At 39.1% G+C, this 22,257-nt stretch overlaps 1 protein-coding gene across 3 annotated transcripts; it reads left to right on the forward strand.

Moving 5' to 3' along the window:
* Window positions 1-1,170: 1,170 nt before the first annotated feature.
* Window positions 1,171-12,036, forward strand: LOC125744650 (kynurenine--oxoglutarate transaminase 3-like). 3 transcript variants are annotated; one of them, XM_049016735.1, is made up of 14 exons: window positions 1,204-1,318; window positions 1,653-1,753; window positions 1,841-1,938; window positions 2,376-2,520; window positions 3,023-3,172; window positions 3,252-3,338; window positions 3,426-3,551; window positions 4,551-4,671; window positions 4,765-4,841; window positions 7,404-7,493; window positions 7,998-8,184; window positions 9,434-9,507; window positions 9,605-9,691; window positions 10,154-12,036. In XM_049016735.1, the coding sequence occupies exons 2-14, from the start codon at window positions 1,655-1,657 to the stop codon at window positions 10,217-10,219; spliced, it is 1,407 nt and encodes a 468-aa protein (XP_048872692.1). In that variant the 5' UTR covers window positions 1,204-1,318; window positions 1,653-1,654; the 3' UTR covers window positions 10,220-12,036. The 3 variants fall into 3 exon arrangements, with proteins under 3 accessions (XP_048872870.1, XP_048872692.1, XP_048872777.1); XM_049016913.1 differs by lacking the exon at window positions 1,653-1,753 and having other exon boundaries at window positions 1,171-1,318; XM_049016820.1 differs by lacking the exon at window positions 1,204-1,318 and having other exon boundaries at window positions 1,335-1,753.
* The last annotated feature ends 10,221 nt before the right edge of the window (window positions 12,037-22,257 follow it).

The following is a 22,257-nucleotide window of genomic DNA, read 5'->3' on the forward strand; positions in this document are numbered from 1 at the left end:
GACAGTGACACAAAATTTTGCTGTTTTATGTAATAAAATTGTAAACCTGATTTGAATCTCTTTACATGCACACACAAAACATATGCACTGTTGTTACACTTTTATCCCCTAACAACCGCATGTGACCAACCTATGGCGTATTCTCTTAATCACAGTATGTAGCAGATGTTTGCAATATTTCCTCCATGCATTTATCCTGATATATTTACAATGTCTGGAGCCTACCAGTAGATATGTTTTAGATTTATGACATTTTTAAAGGAAACTATTGTATCAGTCCTTTCTGCTCTTCCATTCCATACGCTTGAGAATGAAAATTATGTTAAATGACATTGAACAGATATCTAAGAACAGTTTAATTAAACTACAACAAGAGGTTCCTGTAAATTTGACTTTTAAATGTCATTGGGTTTTAAGAAAAATAAATTCAGTGAAATCAAATTTTCTTGATTCAATTGTATTTTTAAGGATACAATAACTTTGCCTGTCCATGTATAGTTCAAATAAATAGGGACTTTACACTGACACTGCTTTTCAGTGACTATGAAGTCCCTCATAATAGTTGACTTCAATGTATGTGAATATTCTCTGTAGACTATTATCATTGTCCTACAAACACATGCATTCATAATGTATAATATAAATACTAGTAAAAGCTTTGCATGCAGTAACAGTTTGCTTTGAAAGACATTGCATGTTTTTTGACAACTCGTTAAGCACAAAAGTGTAATGGTATTGTAAGGATAACTATTGCAGTGCTGAAATTTAACGACCATAACGTAGGTTTTGTGCCTTTGTCATGTTTAGGTGAAGTAAAAATTTCGTTTAATATCTTACATTTATCGATCCCACAGCTTACTGTACTCCGTGGTAAAAACTGAGTAACGACACTTAATAATACATACTTGCTTCTAATTACCGCTTAACAGATTCTCAATTAGGTCAATTTCGGAGAATCCTGGGACGTTTTCAGTGCAGCTTATGATCACAATAACCGTGATCTAGAAACTCTCCACAATACAAAATATAAAGATGTACACTTTATACCTGCTACACTATACATTTTGACAACACACCAGAGCGTTGGTACTTTCCTTTTTTAAAGTCTAAAATCATTTATTACCGCATTGCAATAAATAACATAGGCTTCCATGCATAATTTTAAATCCGCCCTACCAACACAACAGTCCGACAAGAAAACGCGAACGGCAGCGGTCCACTTTCGTACGCGTGACCCAGTGATGTCATTTCCTGATTTCCTGGACATACCAAGCTGCTTCTTCCGGTGTGGGTCACGCGTTCGAAGACAGTCGGGAAGGTGCGCTAGATTGCGATCCAATTTCAGTACTTAAAGCTTAAAAAGTCATTAATTACACGATAACCGTAATTAATTACACGATAATCTGTTCTGTGTAACATTCTGATGTTATCTTAAAACTAATACTGAAATCGAAAATCATACGTTTTTGTTACGTTGTCTTTTTTACAAGTAGAACACTACAAATAAGGTCATTGCGTTACATACCAGTCTGTATTCCTCACACGTGCAGTATTAACTACACTCAATTTAAATTGCATCTCAGTCTTGACTTAGATTTTTTACTGGTTGATTCCATTTATGTAGTCACATAATAATATTTTCTATCTCGCAGACATGAACATTGTGCGGAACACTGCACTTAGACGCTTCTGTTCTAAATACCCACTACTGCGTTTACCTTTAGCTGGACATTTACAAGTTTCTCCTTTACCAGTAAGTTACAAGTATGCAATGTAAAAACATAATGAATATTCACTTTGATATTTGGTTATTAATTTCATTTATTATGTTTTGTATTAGATCACCTACGGACAGCAGACGCATTCCTTTAAACGGGACATGGCATCTTTTAGGCATAAAAATTCGAAAAGAATTGAGGGTTTGGATAAGAACATTTGGTGAGTGTAGAAGCAGTTTTGGCCGCGTTCTGACACTGTATATGTGTTGCCATCCTGGGATATATCCTTTTCTGCAGTGTAATTATGTCATCATGTTTATACTGTATACTGTATGGTTAGTATACCCTTGGGGCAGGCGGCCAGTTGACCCCTAGAGGGGGGTCCTTTTTTTATTTGTTCCCCTACTGGTCAAACCTGAGGAGTTTTTATACATCTCTTCTGGTGTTTTATAATTTATATTTCTTTTTCTGTGTGTACAGTGCGCTTAGTGTGTTTATAAATGCAGAGCAATGTGTGGAATGGCACTGTATGGATATAAAGTTAATTTATTATCAGTTCAGCCAGCATTTAAAATGCTGACAACAGATTATTCAGTGATGTTTGCTGTTATTATTCCGGGGATTTGCATGTCTTTCCTCTCATTCATCCATTGTCAGGGTGGCCCTCACTTCTGTAGCAGCAGACCCCTCCATTGTGAACTTGGGCCAGGGATACCCTGATATCCCCCCGCCTTCCTATATAAAAGAAGGTCTGGCACAAGCAGCCGCAGTCGACAGGATGAATCAGTACACCAGAGGCTTTGTAAGATCCTGCCCAAGCTGCTTCAGTTCAAATTATTTGTTTCTGTAATACCAGTGAGTCATTCTGATGCTTCTGTATGATGGACATAAGCACGAAGAAGTGAATATTATGCTTCTGTGTGAGATATTTTATAGTCAGGTTAATTATGGGGTGGTGGCTCGGCAGGTTAGGATGCTGTACCTGTGATCGGAAGGTCACCGGTTTATATCCCAGGGTCGGAAGAATGTTACCATTGGGCCCCTGAGCAAGACCCTCAACCCCAGTTGCTCCAGGGACTGACTGACCCTGCCTTCTCAATAATATGTCGCTTTGGATAGAAGCATCTGCTAAAGAAATTCAGTTGTTATTCTCAGACTAAATCCTTACATTTTATTTTACTACTTAGGTACTGCAGACACATGTATTTTTAGTTTTAAGTCTGTTTGTTCATACAGATTTATGTACCAAGATTATTTGTTGTATTATTTTTTATTTATGTTTTTCTTTTGTCTTTTTTTTTCAGGGACACCCATCTCTAGTCAAAGCACTGTCTCAGGTCTACGGGAAGGTGTATGGCCGTGAAATCAACCCCTTTAGTGAGATTTTGGTCACTATCGGAGGATATGGCTCTTTGTTCAGTGCCATACAAGGTCTTGTAGAAGAAGGAGATGAGGTTCGGGATGCATCACGCTGCAGGTTTTTATTGTCACATCATTTGCCTGTACTTTCTTCTCAGCATCTCTCTGTTGTAGGTAATAATCATTGAGCCTTTCTTTGATTGCTACGTACCTATGGTGCGAATGGCCGGAGGGATACCTGTTCTAGTACCTTTAAGACTAGTAAGTATGATTAATGTTTGTACATTTATGCCATAAGTGTAAACTGGACACAGCCTGCAGCTCCAAGTGTGTTTCTCCACTGTTCAGAACTCAGAAAACGAAGCAAACATCAGCAGCGCGCACTGGGTGCTGGATCCGGATGAACTAGAAAGCAAATTTAACTCCAAGACTAAGGCCATCATAATCAATACCCCTAACAATCCTATTGGGAAGGTGAGTGAACAGTATTTGGTTTATGCCACTTCACTGCTGAGACATGTGAATATTACGTAACTTTTACACTTTGACGGTAAGGAACATATTCATGATTTCCATTGCAAAGCTAATTTAACAATTGTTGTTTGCCTTGCATGTTTAGGTTTATGTGTCCAGTCCGATCCTTATAGGTCCAGTTTCTGTTCTTCTGTTCATATGTATTTCATGTGATCTTTACTGTGTAAAGATATTTTTTCAGTTGAATTGGTGACTATGTTATTCTTCATGTTTGTCTTTAATGTAGTGATCAGTAAAGACAAACAGTACAATACTGATAATTACAGAAAGTACACTGCTCAAAAAAAATTAAAGGAACACTTTGAGAACACATCAGATCTCAATGGGGAAAAAAAAACACTTCTTGTATCTTTACTGATACGAACTGGGTAATGTGTTAGGGACGAAATGATGCCGTTCGATGGAAATGAAATTTATCAATGTACAGAGGACTGAATTCAAAGACACCCCGAAAATCAAAGTGAAAAATTCATTGCAGCAACTCAAAATCGTGTTGATGCGCCATCCTGGACGAGCTGGACTACCTGTGACACCTCTGTAGAGTACAGGTATCGCCTCAGGCTACCAGTAGTGACACTGACCGTCGCCAAATGCAAAACTAGTGAAAAAACAGCCAGAAAAGATGACGAGAGAAAAATGACAGTGACTTCCACCTGATAGCCCATTCCTGTTTTGAGGGTCGTCTCATTGTTGCCCCTCTAGTTCGCCTGTTGTTAATTTCATTAACACCAAAGCAGCTGAAACTGATTAACAAAAAACTGATTAACAACACCCTCCGCTACTTAACCGACCAGATCAATATCCCAGAAGTTTAATTGACTTGATGCTATACTCTGATTAAAAAGTGTCCCTTTAATTTTTTTAGCATATATGAGGAAATTATAAAAATATATGGGCATTTTTTTGTTAGTCTTTCAGCCCCCCCTCTCTCTCTGTTAGGTATTCACTAAAGAAGAGCTCCATATGATCAGTGATTTGTGCATCAAGTATGACACACTGTGCTTCAGCGATGAAGTCTATGAATGGCTGGTGTACAAGGGCCACACCCACACAAAAATAGGTATTTTTTATGCTTTGACGTATACCTACACTACAGCTTTTCTCTTCCTGTCTCAGGATATGTAACGGTTCATCTGCCCTTCTATATTGACAGCTACTCTGCCTGGGATGTGGGACAGAACAGTTACGATTGGCAGTGCTGGGAAGACCTTCAGTGTCACTGGATGGAAGGTTAGTGCGGAAAATTTAGCATATTTGCATAAAAGCATTTTTGGCTTCAGGGAAGACAGGGATTTGTGGTTATGTGTTTATTAGATATGGTTGATAATGTAATATATAGATGCATGCAAAACACAGAATTGAATAAGTAGAATAATATGTTACAATAGTGATCATTTATTCATCCTCATGGGGAAATTCTCTCTTTGCCCCAATTCCATGGGACACACAGGCACATGAGACATCCATCCATCCATCCATTCATTTTCCAAACCGCTTATCCTACTGGGTCGCGGGGGGTCCGGAGCCTATCCCGGAAGCAATGGGCATGAGGCAGGGAACAACCCAGGATGGGGGGCCAGCCCATCACAGGGCACATTCACACATCAGTCGCACATGAGACAGTATAAACAAATCTCATAGAGACCTAAGAGACAACAAAAGGCTTTTTGCTCTGTATCCTTAGAAGAACCTTTAGACACATCTGCCTACATTTTCACAATGGTATACTATTAAAAAAAGGTAGAGCACTGCTGATTTTCCAGCCTTCCTTTACTATGAACCAGATGTGAAGCCTCTGTAGCCAATCAGAATCAGTGATTATTAAACTAACTACTTGGGAGAACTGAAAACATGGCCTGGATTTTGAATCGAGGTCAAGGTTTGAAGACCCTGGCCTAGAGAATAATTGAACCACAGAACTATCTGTAGATAATGATACATTGTAAACTCAAACGAGCAACAATCATGATGTAATCAGGCTGTTATAAGGGATCATCTGACCCACTGAGAAATGCAAAGTAATTTGATTGCCTCTAGCGTTTTATCAATAAATCCTTTATCACAGGGGTGGCATATCTTATCCGCAAAGGACCGGTGTGTGTGGAGGTTTTTGCTGCGACTCCCTAATTATATTATTAATTAGAGGACTGATTGGCTGAAGAGTCCTCATACCTGGGTGTGAACAGCTGACCTAAAGGTTACCCCAAAAACCCGCTTCCACACCCGCCCTTTGCGGATAAGATTGGCCACCTCTGCTTTATCATTAAGTATACAAAAAGCGTAGCTGGATGTAGTACGAAATCTACGATCTTTTGTGAAATTAATTCACAGCCAGGGTCAAACAAGTAACTAGTAAGTACTAGAAGTAACTATTAAATATTAGACTTAGTATCATGAATTTTTGGGAGAATCTGCACAGCACTTATCTCAGAATGACCTGTTCTGAATGAGTGTGCTTATTGCTGTAATTGTATGTTAGATACTGGTGATCTCACTGCTATAGGACAGTCTTTGTGAAGAGGTTAAATTCCCACTTCTGGGTAATTTTGCAATCAGTCATTTTAGTATAAAACTAGATCAATACAGATTAACCTACAATGCTCAGAGGTTAATGGAAAAAATGCATCAGGGGAAGAATGTGCATTAAGAATGGAGTATATTTAACACGGCTACTTAAATTCTGCTCATCTTTAGGGTCAAGTTCACCTCTCTTAAGGCTGGGTGATGTGTGATATTAATATGAATATTGCATGTTTTGCACATGCAGTTCTCATATAGCAAGGACCATGGTACTCAGCTGGGTTGACATCAGACCTTTACATACTTTCAAACTGTCTGTACATTATACTGTGGTATACAGTGTTTTAAAAAAACATTTTTGTTTGCTGTACAGGTCTGGTATTTTGAAATCTTGTGATGAAATTGCTGAGCTCGGGGGGTGGAGGGTATAACTTTCACTAAAACAGTTTTACGGTGTCATGAACGATACTGGGCACAGCTAACCGGAAAGGTAGCGGATTAGTGGTTATCAAAGCTAACTCCAAAGTTTCATTTGATGCCGCTAAATCAATAAACCATAAAAAACAATTTGCAGAAGCTAACAATAACTGCTGACAGCTAACTTTTACTATATGAATTTAGCTTTGGTTTGGTTTTTGGCTCTGAAACTCTTAAAGACAAACCTAGGGCGCTAAAACATTGACCTGTTTAACACTGGAGTCCCATCTGTCGGACTACAGTGATTTATTGGGTATCTTTGGATTCTGTAGTGTTTCTGGAATAAATCTGCATTAAAATGTTATTTCTGTGATATTTCGAGCGCAAAATATAACCGTTTCTGTCAGAGGGCTCTTTCACAACTGGCCGATGCTGACATTTTGCCCTCTGAAGCCACTTGGGGACTTGGGGGCAAACATGGCGCTGCTTACCTGGAACTAATTCGGGGGAATTCAGCTCTTTATTGGTCTATAACTCTGTCAGTTAGAACCCTGGAAAATCCAACTGGGGGCCTGTATCATGAAGCAGGATTTCTTTCTTAGCTGGATAACTTGTCGGACTTATGGTGATCTGGGCTAAATGTATGTAAACGAACATGAAGTCCATTTAAACTGGGGTCCATAGTCCATTTAATGTTTATTATGGAACTTCGTTATTTTTACCATCACATGGGTATAATAAGTATTAATCTCAAGCATAATTAACCTTACTTGTTTGTTTGTTGTACTTTTTGCCTTAAATGATTAGGAAACTATATGCAGCAGAACTAATTTGTATATATTTTTCTGTTTCTAGCTCGGTTGGTCTATTGGCCCTGATCATTTGATTAAACACCTTCAAACAGTGATGCAGAATACCCTGTACACCTGTCCAACTCCTTTACAGGTATATTCTTATATTTGTTGTAGGTGTTGCATTAAGTGTTGAATAGTCTAAGTAGAACTGTAAGGTTCTATACTGTATATCCAGGGGTGCACATAACTGGTACGCAAGTACGCATTCACCTTTAAGAACGATATGTACGACAATCGATTGTTTGTAAAAGCACAAATGTGTACTTATTTTATGTGCATTTGCACTGCTACATATATAAAAAATATAATGTAAAAATATAATGTATTTTAGTCTTCATATACTAACCCGACTTCATTTGCGGTATACGGGTTAAAATGCAAGGTATTTTCTTGTCTTAGTAGCGCAAATGCACATAAAATAAGTACACATTTGTGCTTTTACAATCGATTGTCACATGTATCGTTCTTAAAGGTGAATGTGTACTTGTGTATCAGTTATGTGCACCCCATGTATATCAGAATTTAACCATGATTGACTTGTCCCTTTTAAAGAAGTGTCATTTTTCATTCGCTAAGCATCCTATTTCCCCTGTAGGAAGCAGTGGCTCAGGGGTTTCTCCGGGAATCTAAACTCATGGGAACCCCAGACTGTTACTTTTCTTCTTTGGCCATGGAGCTGGAGGGAAAGAGAGACCGCATGGCTGCCATCCTGAGGACCGCAGGCATGTCTCCCATCGTCCCCGAGGGAGGCTACTTCATGATTGTGGACATCACTGCATTAAGTATGAATAATTTTTGGTCGTTGTTCAGTGATTTATTTGAATATTCATATTTTTAATATTTCAATACCCAAAGCATTCATTTTTATTGGCCATGGTGTTCCAGTGTTGGATTTGCTGTGTCGCCTAAGCAAAATATCAGTGCTCCAGATACAAATAGCTATCATATAGAAAAGTATTATACTTTGTAGTAACAATATTGCTGTCCTGAATAAGGGATTCGAAGTTGGTTTTGATATAATGAAAAAAACAACAACAACAATAATAATAATCATCATCATACATGAATCATTAAAGGAGTTTTACAGCTGAAACAACTGACTTCCCACTTAGCAGAATCAGAATTGAAATAATTACCAAATATCGCAAAATGAAGACAATTTGTCGTTACAGTAACAAGTTTTTCTTTCACTTATTGCTGTAGTTCTTGTGTAAAAAATGCAATCTATTACATCTTTGAGTTGTAAGTTGCATGTGACAGCATTATAAACTCTTTGTTGTGCAGTTACAGTACATAGAAGTATTTGAAGAGTGATTTTTGCAGAATTCACCAAGTCACAGAAATGCTGCTTATTTGAGAACGATACCAGTGCTGATTTAGTAAACATAAATGGAGGATGATGAATTTGTTGAAAGTGTTTGAGTCAGAACAAAGAAAATTAATATTAGATGTTAAATAGTTGATTTTCTCAAAAATGTTTCATGTGGGTGAGTGAAGTTTGCTCTTCAGTTTGCATGGGTGATGAGTTTGAGTGTCTGTTTTTCAGCCCTGAATATTTTCATATTTGTTCTTCTCTGTTTACTGCTCAGTAAATACTAATTTAGAATGTCTGGCATGCAAAAACAATCAGGATAATTAGGAGCAGCTGAATTGAACTGAGGGGTTTTTGGCAGGGAGCTCATGATCAATTGCCATGAAAAGGAAAAAACTGTTATTAAAAACACATTTAACTCTCTGTTAACATGCTGTTCAGTATTTAAAAGTATGCATTACTGTTCATGGTGATGCTCTGGGACAAGTATTTTGTGTTGCTGTAAATGGGTAATGTTTTGATAATTGTTACTTTCACTAGGCTGTTTACATATTACAGGGAAATTGTGAAGATCCATTTTACCAATATAGTCCTTTGGGCAATGTGCATGAAACGTTTAATGGAATACCTTAATGCTTGTGATAAATATTCCATTCTGTTTTCTTTGGAATACCTTAATGCTTGTGATAAATACTCCGTTCTGCTTTCTTTGGAAACAGACCAAGACTTGTCACACATGGGCGACGACGAGGCATATGACTATAAGTTTGTGAAGTGGATGATCAGTGAGAAGGTACATAGCATTTTTTTTGTATCCTGTTATGTAATTTTTATCTTTGGTACTGGCTTTAGTAATGCAAAATGTTTACAAATCCTCTTTTCTTATCTAGAAATTGGCTTCCATTCCTGTAACAGCATTTTGTGGGGAAGCGTCCAAGAGGCAGTTTGAGAAATATATCCGTCTGTGCTTTATCAAGGTAACACTCGACCTGACTGAAATATGTCCTGCAAAAGAGTTGTAAGGAAATGGCGTCCTTGTTGACTTTTTTCACAGCAGTTTGCGAATTTGTCCTGACTATTCGGATAAGTTTCGCCCACTCTTGGGGTTAGGATTCTTTGCCCGCGATCAGAATATCACCAATTCAAATTTCGTAGTCGGCAGAGTGATTTCACCATTGAGTCCTTGAGGAAGAGCCCTAACCTTGACCTTATTTTGTCCATTGTACATTGCTGAGGAACGAATGAATGGATGATGACTTTGAAATGGTTTCTGTAGTTATCAAAAGTATGATAATGATTAATGAATTAAATGAACCAATAGGACATAAGGTATATTTATTATACAATTTACAAGACTTGTATTAGGCAGAATATTAATCTTGAATAGCTGTTCTGTTTTAATGCCACAGTTTCCCACATAAATATTTCCCCTTTTGCAGCAAGACAGCACTCTGGATGCAGCAGAAGTTATACTGAAGAACTGGAATAAAAGTCCTTCTGTATAGTAGAGCAGCCTGAGGAAGTTCATTCAGCTGAATGTATGTGTTTTAGTCTGTCAGTATCCAGCTACAAAAGCATATGGACGTATACTCACTGAGCACTTTAATGGGAACAGCTATGCACCTGTTTTTTCATGCTGTTATCTAATGAGCCAATCATGTGGCAGCAGCACAGTGCATAAAATCATGCAGATACAAGTCAAGAGCTTCAGTCAATGTTCACATCAGACACCAGAATGGGAAAGAATGTGATCTCTGTGATTTTGACCGTGGCTTGATTGTTCGTGCCAGACAGCTGTTTTGAGTATTTCTGTAACTGCTGAACATCTAGGGTTTTTGCACACAATAGTCTCTGGTTTACTCAGAATGGTGTGACGAACAACATCCAGTGAACTGCTGCTCTGTGGACGGAAATGCATTATGGATAAGAAATGTTAGAGAAGAATGGCCAGACTGGTTCAAGCTAACAGAAAGGCTAAAGGAACTCCGATAAGATTCGAGATTAAAGACGTTTATTTGTCACATACAACATACAGTGAAATGTAACCCTGGTCACTTCCAAGCAGCTGTGCATAATATGAGAATAAGAACGTGGGAAAAGAGTAAAATATAAAGATAACAATATAAAATAAAAAACATAATATATACATAAGTGACATGGTCAAAGTGATTATGCTGTGCAATATAAGCACAATGGTATCCTCTATATATAACTGTGTTGAGCAGAAAAGTACAGATGGGGCACGGGCTCAACAAAAGCAGTCAGTGGAAGACACAAAAAACATAGCTAGGTCATATGAATCTCGAATGTGCTGAGGCACACAGATGGCTTGGCCAGAATTTGGCGTCAACATTCATGGATCCACCCAGCCTCGTGTCGTCAGTCCGGGCTGGTGGTGGTGGTGTAATGGTGTGGGGAATGTTTTCTTGGCACCCTTTGAGCCTGAAAATACCAGTTGTTCATCACTTGAATGCCACTGCCTATCCGAGTATCGTTGCTGACCATGTGCTCCCTTCATGGCCACATGGCCGTCTTCTAATGGCTGCTTCCAGTATGATGATACGCCATGTAAAAAGCTAAATCTGTTTCAAACTGGTTTCGTGGACGTGACAAGGAGTTCAATGATCTTCAGTGGCCTTCCCAGTCACCGGATCTGAATCCAGACCTTCGGGATGTGACAGAACGGGAGATTTGCAGCAGGGATGCACAACTGACAAGAAATTGTGTGATACAATCATGTTAACATGGACCGGAATCTCAAAGGAATGTTTCCAACATCTTGTGGAATCCATGCCACAAAGAGGCTGTTTCGAGCCCGAAACGAGGTCCTACTCAGAATTAGTATAGTGTTCCTAATAAAGTGCTCCATGAGGGTATGCCTGTCAAAACATTAAAGTTACACTGGATATAAAAAGTGCACACACTCCTGTGTGCAAAGGTGGAATAAGTTATCTTGGTTTAATTAGTGAGTGTCCTGCTTCATTACCTCTGCTTCCTCTGATAGACTCCAGACTCACCACAGCCCTGTATGGATATGTGGTGATGGATGGATGGATGGATGAATGGATGTATGGGTGGATATATCGATTTTTGAAGATATTAATCTGCAATCAACATGGCGGCATTGAATATACACATACGAAGCCCATAAATTATTTTAAACGTTACTGGCCTTAGACAATCTTATAGGCAAGTTTATTTTTTCATGGAGCTAAGAGCCATTTATCTGTTTGTGATAATTGGAGTAATTATCTTTACCTGTTCAGGACATTGGAATTTTTGTGCACACTTCATTCAGCAGTCAAATAAAATGTTTAAATGATCTTTGTGTTCCTGATACTATGCCTGTCAAAGTGTGTCAGCTTAGCCATTTCAAAAGCTCTCCTAGAGTCATCCCAGTATTTGCCACAACCATCCAACACACCTGCATATTGTTTTACTTGACCACTCACCCACCTTGTGTGGCTAATCAATACCTCACTGAGCTATTTAACTAATTGAGCTGGTGGTGAAAATTAAACAAATACATGGAACGGCTGGGGTGCCCCTGAGGTTAGGGAACCGAGGCAGTGTTCATCTAGCCGTCCAACAAGATATCAGTAAGTTCTTGGAGAACAGAAGATATTCTTGTTAGATTTTGTTGTGCTGTTGTTAATTGGCATGTGCTCTAATGTATTTTTTTCTGATGCAAAGCATTTGCTTTGACTGACTAAGGTTGCATATTTATTTTCGGTGGAATTAAATTGAGTACTTCAGTTATGTTTACAGAATCATTTTTAAGCCAAAGCAGGGGGTATTAGTGGTTCTTCCTCTTCATAGAGTTTGTTTAAAAAGCTCATTCTGAATAATAATATGAATATAGATACATACATATAAAGTTATTTTTAGACAAGACAGGGAAAAAATGTAAAATATTTAGAAATTTCCAGACTATTGCAACTAATAGACCTGCTATGGATTCTGCATTTATTTATTGATTTTTGTTGATCATCAGAATCACCAGTCTGAGCTGCTTGTCAGTACCAGAATGTGCACAGGATGAAAATCAAAAAGCAACATCCCAAACGATGACGTTGGGGGTGTTTCTGTGGCATACGTGCTTAATTAATCTTCATGTAGGCCACCTTGAAACTCAAAGTGGGGAAATGCAAGCTTTCACCTGCTGAGCTTGACAGACCCAAATATCGCAGCTAAGTGGCTAAGTATCCCAAATATGAACAGAAAGCAAAATGCAAAGTAGGCCTATTGTGTAAAGTTGTTCACCATTTCGAACAGCAGAAGCATTGCTGTCTAGTGGAAGCCAGTGGTGGACCCTGGCAAGATGGCCAGTTACTCCTGGTGGCGCCAACCTCCACCCCTCTTGGCAACTTTTACTGTCTCTACCCCCCATACAGTCTGGAAAAATATGGCATTTTAATATAGAATGTGTGTAAGAACCCTGATAAGAGATTAAATTTTAGAGACTTGTTACTCTGCTTTAGATCTAGTCACTTTAGTGGTCTCTTCATCAAACAAGATGGAACCAGCATGTTTGAAAGTTGCATTTTGTAATCTACGAATATCTCTGCATGTCAACAATCTTATGTTCTCCCACAGCACAGTTAGCTCCAGAAGAACCACTTGTTTGGTTGCTCTGGACCACAGGACTATGTCTGGTCTGAGAGTTGCAGTTGTTATCTCCTCTGGAAACTTAAGTTGTTTCCCGAGGTCAACCCTCATGTCCCAGTCAACGGCAGATGTCAAAATTCCTGTGGCCATTGATGTTGTATTAGAGCTCTCCCCTGCCTTAACAAACCTAATGAGGCTGGGCGTTGTTGACCTTGTGATGTTGCGGGCCTTCCTTCTCTCCTCCTCCAGACCTGTGGCCAGCTCAGCCAATATCTGGTCGCGCCTCCATCTGAACTTGCCATCTGCCAGACTAACTTTACACGATGACAGCATGTGTTCAAGGCTTGCTGGTCTCCCACACAGCACACACCCTGGGCTCTCAATCAGCCCCCAATGATGGAGGTTAACTGGCGATGGCAGGACATCATAGGTGGAGCACAGGAGGAACTTGATCCTCTTCTCCTACATGCCCCACACATCCCTCCACCCAATGATCTTCCCTGGACACTGCCCCAGCATGTCCACCTCCCCTGGATTGTCATGGCCACTGCCCTCGTCTGCCTGTTATCCTCCTCCCCTGCATATCCCTCCCCAGTAACTACAAACTGAGCCGCAAGTTTTCTGCAAGTAAGTTGTTAAATTGGTCAACAGAATGGTCATGTGACCATTCTAATCTGCAGCATTTATTTAGCATATCTGGATGCAATAGAATAATAAAATGCAGTTGCTTTTATATGCCCACTTCAGAAGATTCTGGACGCAAAATGTAAAAGTTTGCTTAGTTGACTTCTTACAATATTTCAATCTCAAGTTTTCAAATTAGACCACAATGCTAAAACAGCAATTTTTTTTTATGATTAAACTAGAAATCACAATACTGACTGCATTATATGCACCTATATGCCTAGCAAGGAAATAACTATATGTTCAGGAAGAGTGCAACCTGAAAAGATAGCATGTATAAATGCTTTTAGGGAGATGACATCGGTTCCATTTAATGTTCCAGAGAAAGTGGTAACATCAAATTGCTACAGGGAATTTGGGGAAGCCTAGCAAACAGGAAATATATAAAAATATCCTTTGGGGAATCTAGTATATCTCATAAGCATATTCAAAAATTCTGATGCATGGGCCAGACCTCAGAGATAGTAGTGGGTTCCTTATAAACCATGTCAGGAATTTTTGGAGGATTATGTCAAAGAAATGCTGTTTCCTATTTCATAATGGAATGACAAACTTTGTGGATGTAGGTCGTTACATTTATTTTTGTCATCTGGGATTATAATTTAAAATAACACATTAAAACACATGAAAGCACACTATTGCATTTCTGATATCCAGTTTGCTCCAAATAGAATATTGTGAAACATAATGGACTTAAGGTGCTTGTATCTAGCCAGGTCACACAGCCATGTAGACATGCAGAGCTGGGTTTCACACAACACACATTAATCCTGGATGCTCACATTTAAATGACATAACTGATCATGTGATTCACAATGTTCATGTTGTCAACCAGTAACAAAGGATTTATCTCGTACAACAAAATGTGAAGGCTTTTTAATACTCATTTTAACCACAGACGCTGTTTTCCTGGATTTTTTGAAACCTATTCACTTTCCTCATAGGCTTTTTTTGAGGGAACCGGATGTTTGACACACTGAACATGGACCAGAGGAAGCAAAGGAGAGAGCTGTCTGAGGAGCTCAGAAAGAAGATTATCGATAACAGTGTTAAAGGTAAAGGCTATAAGTCCATCACCAAGCAGCTCCATGTTCCTGTGACCATAGTTGCCATCCATCCATCCATCCATTTTCCAAACCACTTATCCTACTGGGTCGCGGGCGGTCCGGAGCCTATCCCGGAAGCAATGGGCACGAGGCAGGGAACAACCCAGGATGGGGGGCCAGCCCATCGCAGGGCACACTCACATACCAGTCACTCACACATGTACACCTATGGGCAATTTAGCAAGTCCAATTAGCCTCAGCATGTTTTTTGGACTGTGGGGGGAAACCGGAGTACCTGGAGGAAACCCCACGACGACATGGGGAGAACATGCAAACTCCACACACATATGACCCAGGCGGAGACTCGAACCCGGGTCCCAGAGGTGTGAGGCAACAGTGCTAACCACTGCACCACCATGCCACCCCCCCATAGTTGCCAATATTATTAAAAAGTATAAGGTTCATGGGACTGTAGCCAACCTCCCAGGACGTGGACACAAGAGGAAATGCAACCCCAGGTTGATCAGAAGGATAGTGTGGATGGTAGAATAAGAGCCAAGGAAACCATCCAAAACCATTCAAGCTGAGCTCCAAGGTCAAGGTGCGTCACCTTCTGATCGCACCATCCGTCACATTTTGAACAATAATGGGCTCCATGGAAGAAGACCCAGGAGGGCACCAATATTGGCAGAAAAACACAATTTGCCAAAATGCATGTTGACAGGTCCTGGGAGAATGTCCTTTCTACTGATGACACAAAACTGGAACTTTTGGGCCAGTCACATCAGCTCTATGTTTACAGAAGCTGTAAAGGAAATGAACACCATACCTACTGTGACACATGGAGGGGGCTTGGTTTTGGTTTGGGCTGCTTTGCTGCATCTGGCAGAGGGAACCTTGAGTCTGTGCAGGACACAATGAAGTCTCAAGACTACCAAGCCATCCTGGAGCGAAACATACTGCCCAGTGTCAGAAAGCTCAGCCCCAGTCGCAGGTCATGGGTCCCCCAACAGGACATAATGACCCAAAACAGCTAAAACACTCAAGAATGGCTGAATAAGAAAAAAACATTGGACTTTTCTTAAATGGCCTCCATGAGCCTAGATCTTAATCCCATTGAACATCTAGTGAAAGATGTGAAAATCGCAGTGTGGAGATGCCACCCTTTGCTCCGGAAGAGTGAGCCAAACTACCTGCTGGCAAATGCAGAGTCTCATTGTGAAGTACAGAGATCACATGATGGCAGTGATTGCTGCAAAAGGTGGTGCCACAAAATGTTAAATTAAGGGTATCATATTTTTTGTCCGTGCCGTTTTCCATCCATCCATTTTCCAAACCACTTATCCTACTGGGTTGCGGGGCGTCCGGAGCCTATCCCGGAAGCAATGGGCATGAGGCAGGGAACAACCCAGGACTAGGGGCCAGCCCATCGCAGGACACAGTCACACACCATGCACTCCTACGGGCAATTTAGCGACTCCAATTAGCCTCAGCATGTTTTTGGACTGTGGGGGGAAACCGGAGTACCCGGAGGAAACCCCACGACGACATGGGGAGAACATGCAAACTCCACACACATGTAACCCAGGCGGAGACTCGAACCCGGGTCCCAGAGGTGTGAGGCAACAGTGCTAACCACTGCACCACCATGCCGCCCCCCGTGCCATTTTCATTTGCTTAATTATATAAAATATTCAAATGAATCAATAATGAAAAGCAAAGTCCAATTTGTGTTAAATATGGAATAAACAATAAGGGATGCCATTAAACTTCAAGTTATTTCGGAGATAGCTGTGTCTTTTTGTTTTTTGTGGAAGGGTACCAACAAATTTGTCCACGTCTGCATGCCTAGTGAGATCTTTAGAGATACACTGTGTGTGTTTTTCACACTACATTTACTTGGCTTTCCTTAAGGGGATCCTCATCATTTTCATCATTATTTTTTCCTGTAATATATTCCTTTAATTTGGTTAAACCTGCTGTCCTGTATAACTGTCCCCCAAAAGACATATTTACTACCCATCCTGCCATATGTCGTTTTCAGTTATATTGCGATATAAACTGCTACTATGATATATTCTTTCGAGCATTAAATGAACATGTTATCCTCTGTTTTTACATCATTGCCTGTAACCTTGTTTACGTTTTTCCTGAGCAAATCTGTAAAAACTACAGCAGGTATCATTATTTCACAGCAGTCATTCGATCAAAAAGCACACAGAATGTGCGCGGACGGTAAGATCAAATACGCTCCTAACTATTGGAGATGGATAAGCAGTGAGATAAATAGTTGTGTGGACTTGTCGTCAGCTGATAATAGATCTCAAGAGATTCCTCTGTGCCTGGAAGGGGGCATATGGGGAGAGAAATAATGATGAGATTAGGCTTTCCTAATTATACAGGCCTACTTCTGTGTAAACAATGATCAAAATAAGATGGGGAGGGAATCCTGAAATTGCAGTAGTTTCACCGAGAAAGAAATTAATTCCTTTAATTTTCACTGACTGTTTGGTTGGTTTTCTATGTACTTAGGAGTCTTGTAAGTCCCTTTAGCAATTGCTGCCGCCATGCTTTGAGAAATCTTCACGGGGTGCACGTGGGCAGTGAGGGGGACCTTCGCCTGATGGAAATAATCGGTGGGCCGACAACAGCTGGTCGTATCTCATAAGCAGCTGTGGGCTTCCGAAACGGGGGAAGGGAGCCAGGAGGTCAGCGAGGCCCACCAGAGTGTGATCCCGAAGCCTCGTGGAGGAGCGGCGAGCAGCATGCCTCCGGATACGACTCGGGGAAAAGCCCGACAGCGCTGAAAAAAACAGATTGACTCTCAGTGTCTCATTTAGCTTCTGGATTGGACTGGCTTCTTCCCTGCTGGCAACTTTGGCCATGTGACAATGGAACAGACACCGCAGAGGGGACATCTGTTTAAAGGATATTGAAATTATATTAGTAGCTTTGGATGCCCCAGTTAGGAGATTTCGGTCAAGACAAAAAAAATCACTCAAATTTCCTAGAGTAAGTGCTAATTTTAAAATAGTTCTATGGCACATGCTTTAGAAAATAATTAAAAGAAAGCTATGGGTGGAATAATTTTACTCATGACACATTGAATATTAGTTGGTTTTATTCATTTAAAGTTTGACAGTTAGGTGATCAGTAAAGTATAAATTATTCAGTTCAAATAAAATAATATTGCATGCCATATTAATGGCCACTATCTGGGCTTGATATCTTCACAGTTAACATTCGTACAGCAAAGTTCCCTGCATCTGAGGGTGGTGGTCACAAAGTTTTAACCTCTATGATGTGGAAAAAAATATGACAATAAACAAGCATGTATCAGTGTCTTTCCAAAGATTTTTTGGTACTGTCTGCATAGTCCTTGCTTTCATACTTTTTTTATGAAAGCTTTTGGATAGCACCATTGTATAAAATTGCACTATTGACAGATTCTGTGTCTGTAAATGTCCACAGCCATACTTATACCAGTATTATTTCACTGATCTGTCTGGAATTGTCTACACACCCTGGCGACTTCATAGAGCAGTGAAGCTCCTAGAACAGATATTTAAAAGAAAAATGAGAAGCAGGAGTTGCCAAAGCGGGATGCGAGAGGGTTATTCTGTTCTGCTGTCCATTAGCTTAGTTTTACTTCAGGTCTTACCTTCCTATGAAGTCAACTGTCAGACAAGCTTTTACTGCTGTTTCAGTGCTTTTGCCTGCTAACTGCTATAAATGTAATTTAAATGAGGCCTATTCGACTGCATTTGACTTCATTAGTTTAGAATAACAGTTTATAATCTTTGAGATGGTGGGGAGGCTTTTCCTTCTCATGAGGGAGAGTCTGTTGACAAGGGTTGTTAATTCAATTCACCTGTCTGTAGCTCATTATTACACTCCTTAATGTATGTTCTCTCATCTTATTTCCAGTAAACTCACTGAAACCCTGATGCACATCTGGTAAGTTCCCTTATACACACCTGAGATTAGCCTCTAGAAGTTACATATTCAATAAGCCTATTGTTCTTTACCCCTCACTGGGTGACACTGTTTTGTTTGTCATCCTTAGCAGGGTGATATTTGTCCAGGCTTTACATGAGTACATCAGCTGCTCTAATTTACCTTTAACAGTGTAGAAAGCAAAATAAGGGCCTTATGCAGCAGGTAGTTACAGAGGAAGTGCAAAGACTTGTCATTTAAGATTTGACTATGAATAAACTGTAATCATTTGATAATATATTACTAAATAAAAGGGTTTACTTACAATAAAGTTTAGAAATGTCTTACAAATATCTTACTCCTGTCACAAAACTTTTACCAAAGAGCTTGTAAATGTTCAATTATAACAGATTTCTCTGAATACTAACCCACTGTCTTATATTTAAATACCATAAGCAAGATATGTAGTACATTTCTATATTTGTCTGTGAATGAATCTTTCTAAACTAAGTATGCTGAAAAATTCAGCCCTGCTTTTCAAATAAACCATTAAAAGTGCTTAAATTTCGTCTGGTATATCCTGTGTGAACCCTGGTGTGTAGAATGGATTTCGACACATATGACAGAGGCTGTGAAATGCCATAAGAAAAGTGAGCCTAGGACTATGGTTTTAAGGCTTAGTATTTCCATGGAACAGATGGGCACTTTCGTGACTGTATAAGCGTGGATTATTTCATTTCCTACATCTGGGACTCCACATGGCAGAGCAGAATGCTGCAGGAGAAACCGTCAGAAAGCTGGCAGGGAGGTTGGTCTCCATCGGGGGTTTCTCTAATATCCAGTCCAGCCAGCAGGGTGCAAATGGCATCGTAAAGGTTGCACGTTTGGCCTCAAATACAAAATAAGTGCTCGAGAAATATGTCACTTCCGAAAACGATAGACCAGTCACATCTTCTACATACATGCCCCGCACATTTCAGGTTTAGGTTGCTGCTGTTTTTAATATTTATTTTGTCAACAATGTTGCACCTATACATGAGCAGGAGTTAAAATGTGTTTTATTATGCATACGTCTGCAAATAACCTCTACTTTTTAGAAAGGCTGACCACTTGTTTTCTGGGCATGCTACCCAAATTATCATATCTATTTTATGCTATGTTATGTTTTGAATGTCAAAAATTTTGCAATTAAGGATCCATGCTTGATAAACTTTCTACTAAAGCCCATCAATGATCTCCATATTCTTCTGTTCTAATGATAAATTACTCTTGGTAGTATAAAGAATACTTGGTTAACTGTAATGGGCTCCTGTGATGTTTCCACATTATGTACTATGTGATACATACTACATATAATGTGATGTTTCCACATTATGTACTATGTGATACATACTACATATAATGTGATGTTGGATACATGGCCAAACGTAAATTTTCTATTTATCTTTCATACCTCATTGGTAATGAAATGGTATGATAAACTCTCCTGAAATCCCACTTCCTTTAGCTGGAAGTTTACTTTAAAAAGAGAAAATAAATATATCTCTTTATCTGATGAACACAAAAACGTTTGTTCAAAAGTGAAAGGAGAGCACATTGCAGAGCAGTTTCTGAGTAATTTAAGCCTCCATTAGTGAGCTAGAAAACTAAAGTAGAATTGTTTAACGATAAAATCCGCAGTAGATTTGAAATAACCATATTTTAAAAATATACTCACTGCCAACATACATAAATAGTGATTTAATGCAGAACATTTTTTAGCACATTAGCCAGCTTTTATTTATATTTTAGGTAAATTTATCTTGTCCATTGAGCTTGCTAGATAGTGTTATATTATCCTGGCATTAATGTGACATGACAGTTGCAAGTATATTAATATAAAGAGCAGTTATAAGAAACATATTATTGCAATGATCTTAATCACTACTTGATTTTAAAAACAGTGGCATTTTAACTTTTTAAAAATAGTATACAAGGACAATTAATATCACCCCAGTTCAGCTGCATATTTGACACACATGCCCACCTTGTATCACGTTTTAACCATTACATAAAACTAAAAATGTAAATATACTCTTCGTTTGAATGATAGGTGGAATGAAAATAAATAAAGCACAGATGGAGCACGGTACTGTGTTGGAGACATATGTTGCTAATATTATTGGAGATGAATGAATCGAAAAGGTGAAGTTAAGGTGGAGAGACCTGCTGTGCTTTAATCAGGTAGGACATAGCAGGTACCTTTGATGTACCAGCAAAAAATTGGCTGTAAGTGTGGCAGGACCAAATGTCCCAGTTGTGGGAGATTTTTGATCTGTGTTTCAGGCAATCTGTGGTTTGGCAACCTGGTTATGAGGATCAAAGACACCTTGGAAAAGGATAATAATAGTAATAATAATAATCATAATAATAAGAACAATAAAGAAATGTAAAATATAAATAATATGGTACGTACTATTTCAAAGTTTTGAGTCAGTTTTTGTAATATTTTGTGGTAATATGTTCTATAATATTTTAACATTCAATGTAACACTGGACTCAACCATTACAAACATAGATTTCTTATGCAGAAGTTAAAATAAAGACATTTTAATTACAAGGAATTCAGATCATTTTATCACAGTCTGCAAGAAGGGATGGTTTAGTGGTTATCAAATGTAAGGCCTGTGGGTTTGATTCACCCAGCTTTATATGTGGAAGGCGTGTATTCTCCCTGTGCCGATGTGTTTTTTTCATGCTTTAGTGCGGAAATATGGAGTCGGGTGAATTGATATAATAATGACTGTGAGCCTTAAAATAGACTGTCCATGTTTCTGTATTGAATTGAGTCATTATACAAGATGAATGGGATGTCTGCAACAGATGAAATATTTACTCTTTGAGGTCAGGCATTCATTTCTTTAAGAGACTTCTTAGATGACTGAGCATGATATTCGATGCTGAAACCAGAAATCTGTTTTCTTTTATTTAGCCCAGATTTACAAACTGAACCAGTAATGTCCTTAAACAATATAACCTTGTATGCTTGTGTAATAAACATACGTATTAGGTTCCTCTCCCTAACACACATTTGTCAGCTGGGTTTTAATGTCATTTAAACCTAGTAGTTTTGCTTTAAACATCAGGTCTGTTTTCCCCCACTGATTTCCCAACCATCTCATCCAGGTGTAGGAAATATGAATCTTGGAAATCAATGAATAATACTGATGTAATTCACACTTTATTTAAATCAGCATTGTTAAGTGATAGTAAGTCAAGGCCTTTCTGCA

The sequence above is a fragment of the Brienomyrus brachyistius genome, chromosome 1, assembly GCF_023856365.1.
Source record: "Brienomyrus brachyistius isolate T26 chromosome 1, BBRACH_0.4, whole genome shotgun sequence".
Lineage (NCBI taxonomy): Eukaryota > Metazoa > Chordata > Actinopteri > Osteoglossiformes > Mormyridae > Brienomyrus > Brienomyrus brachyistius.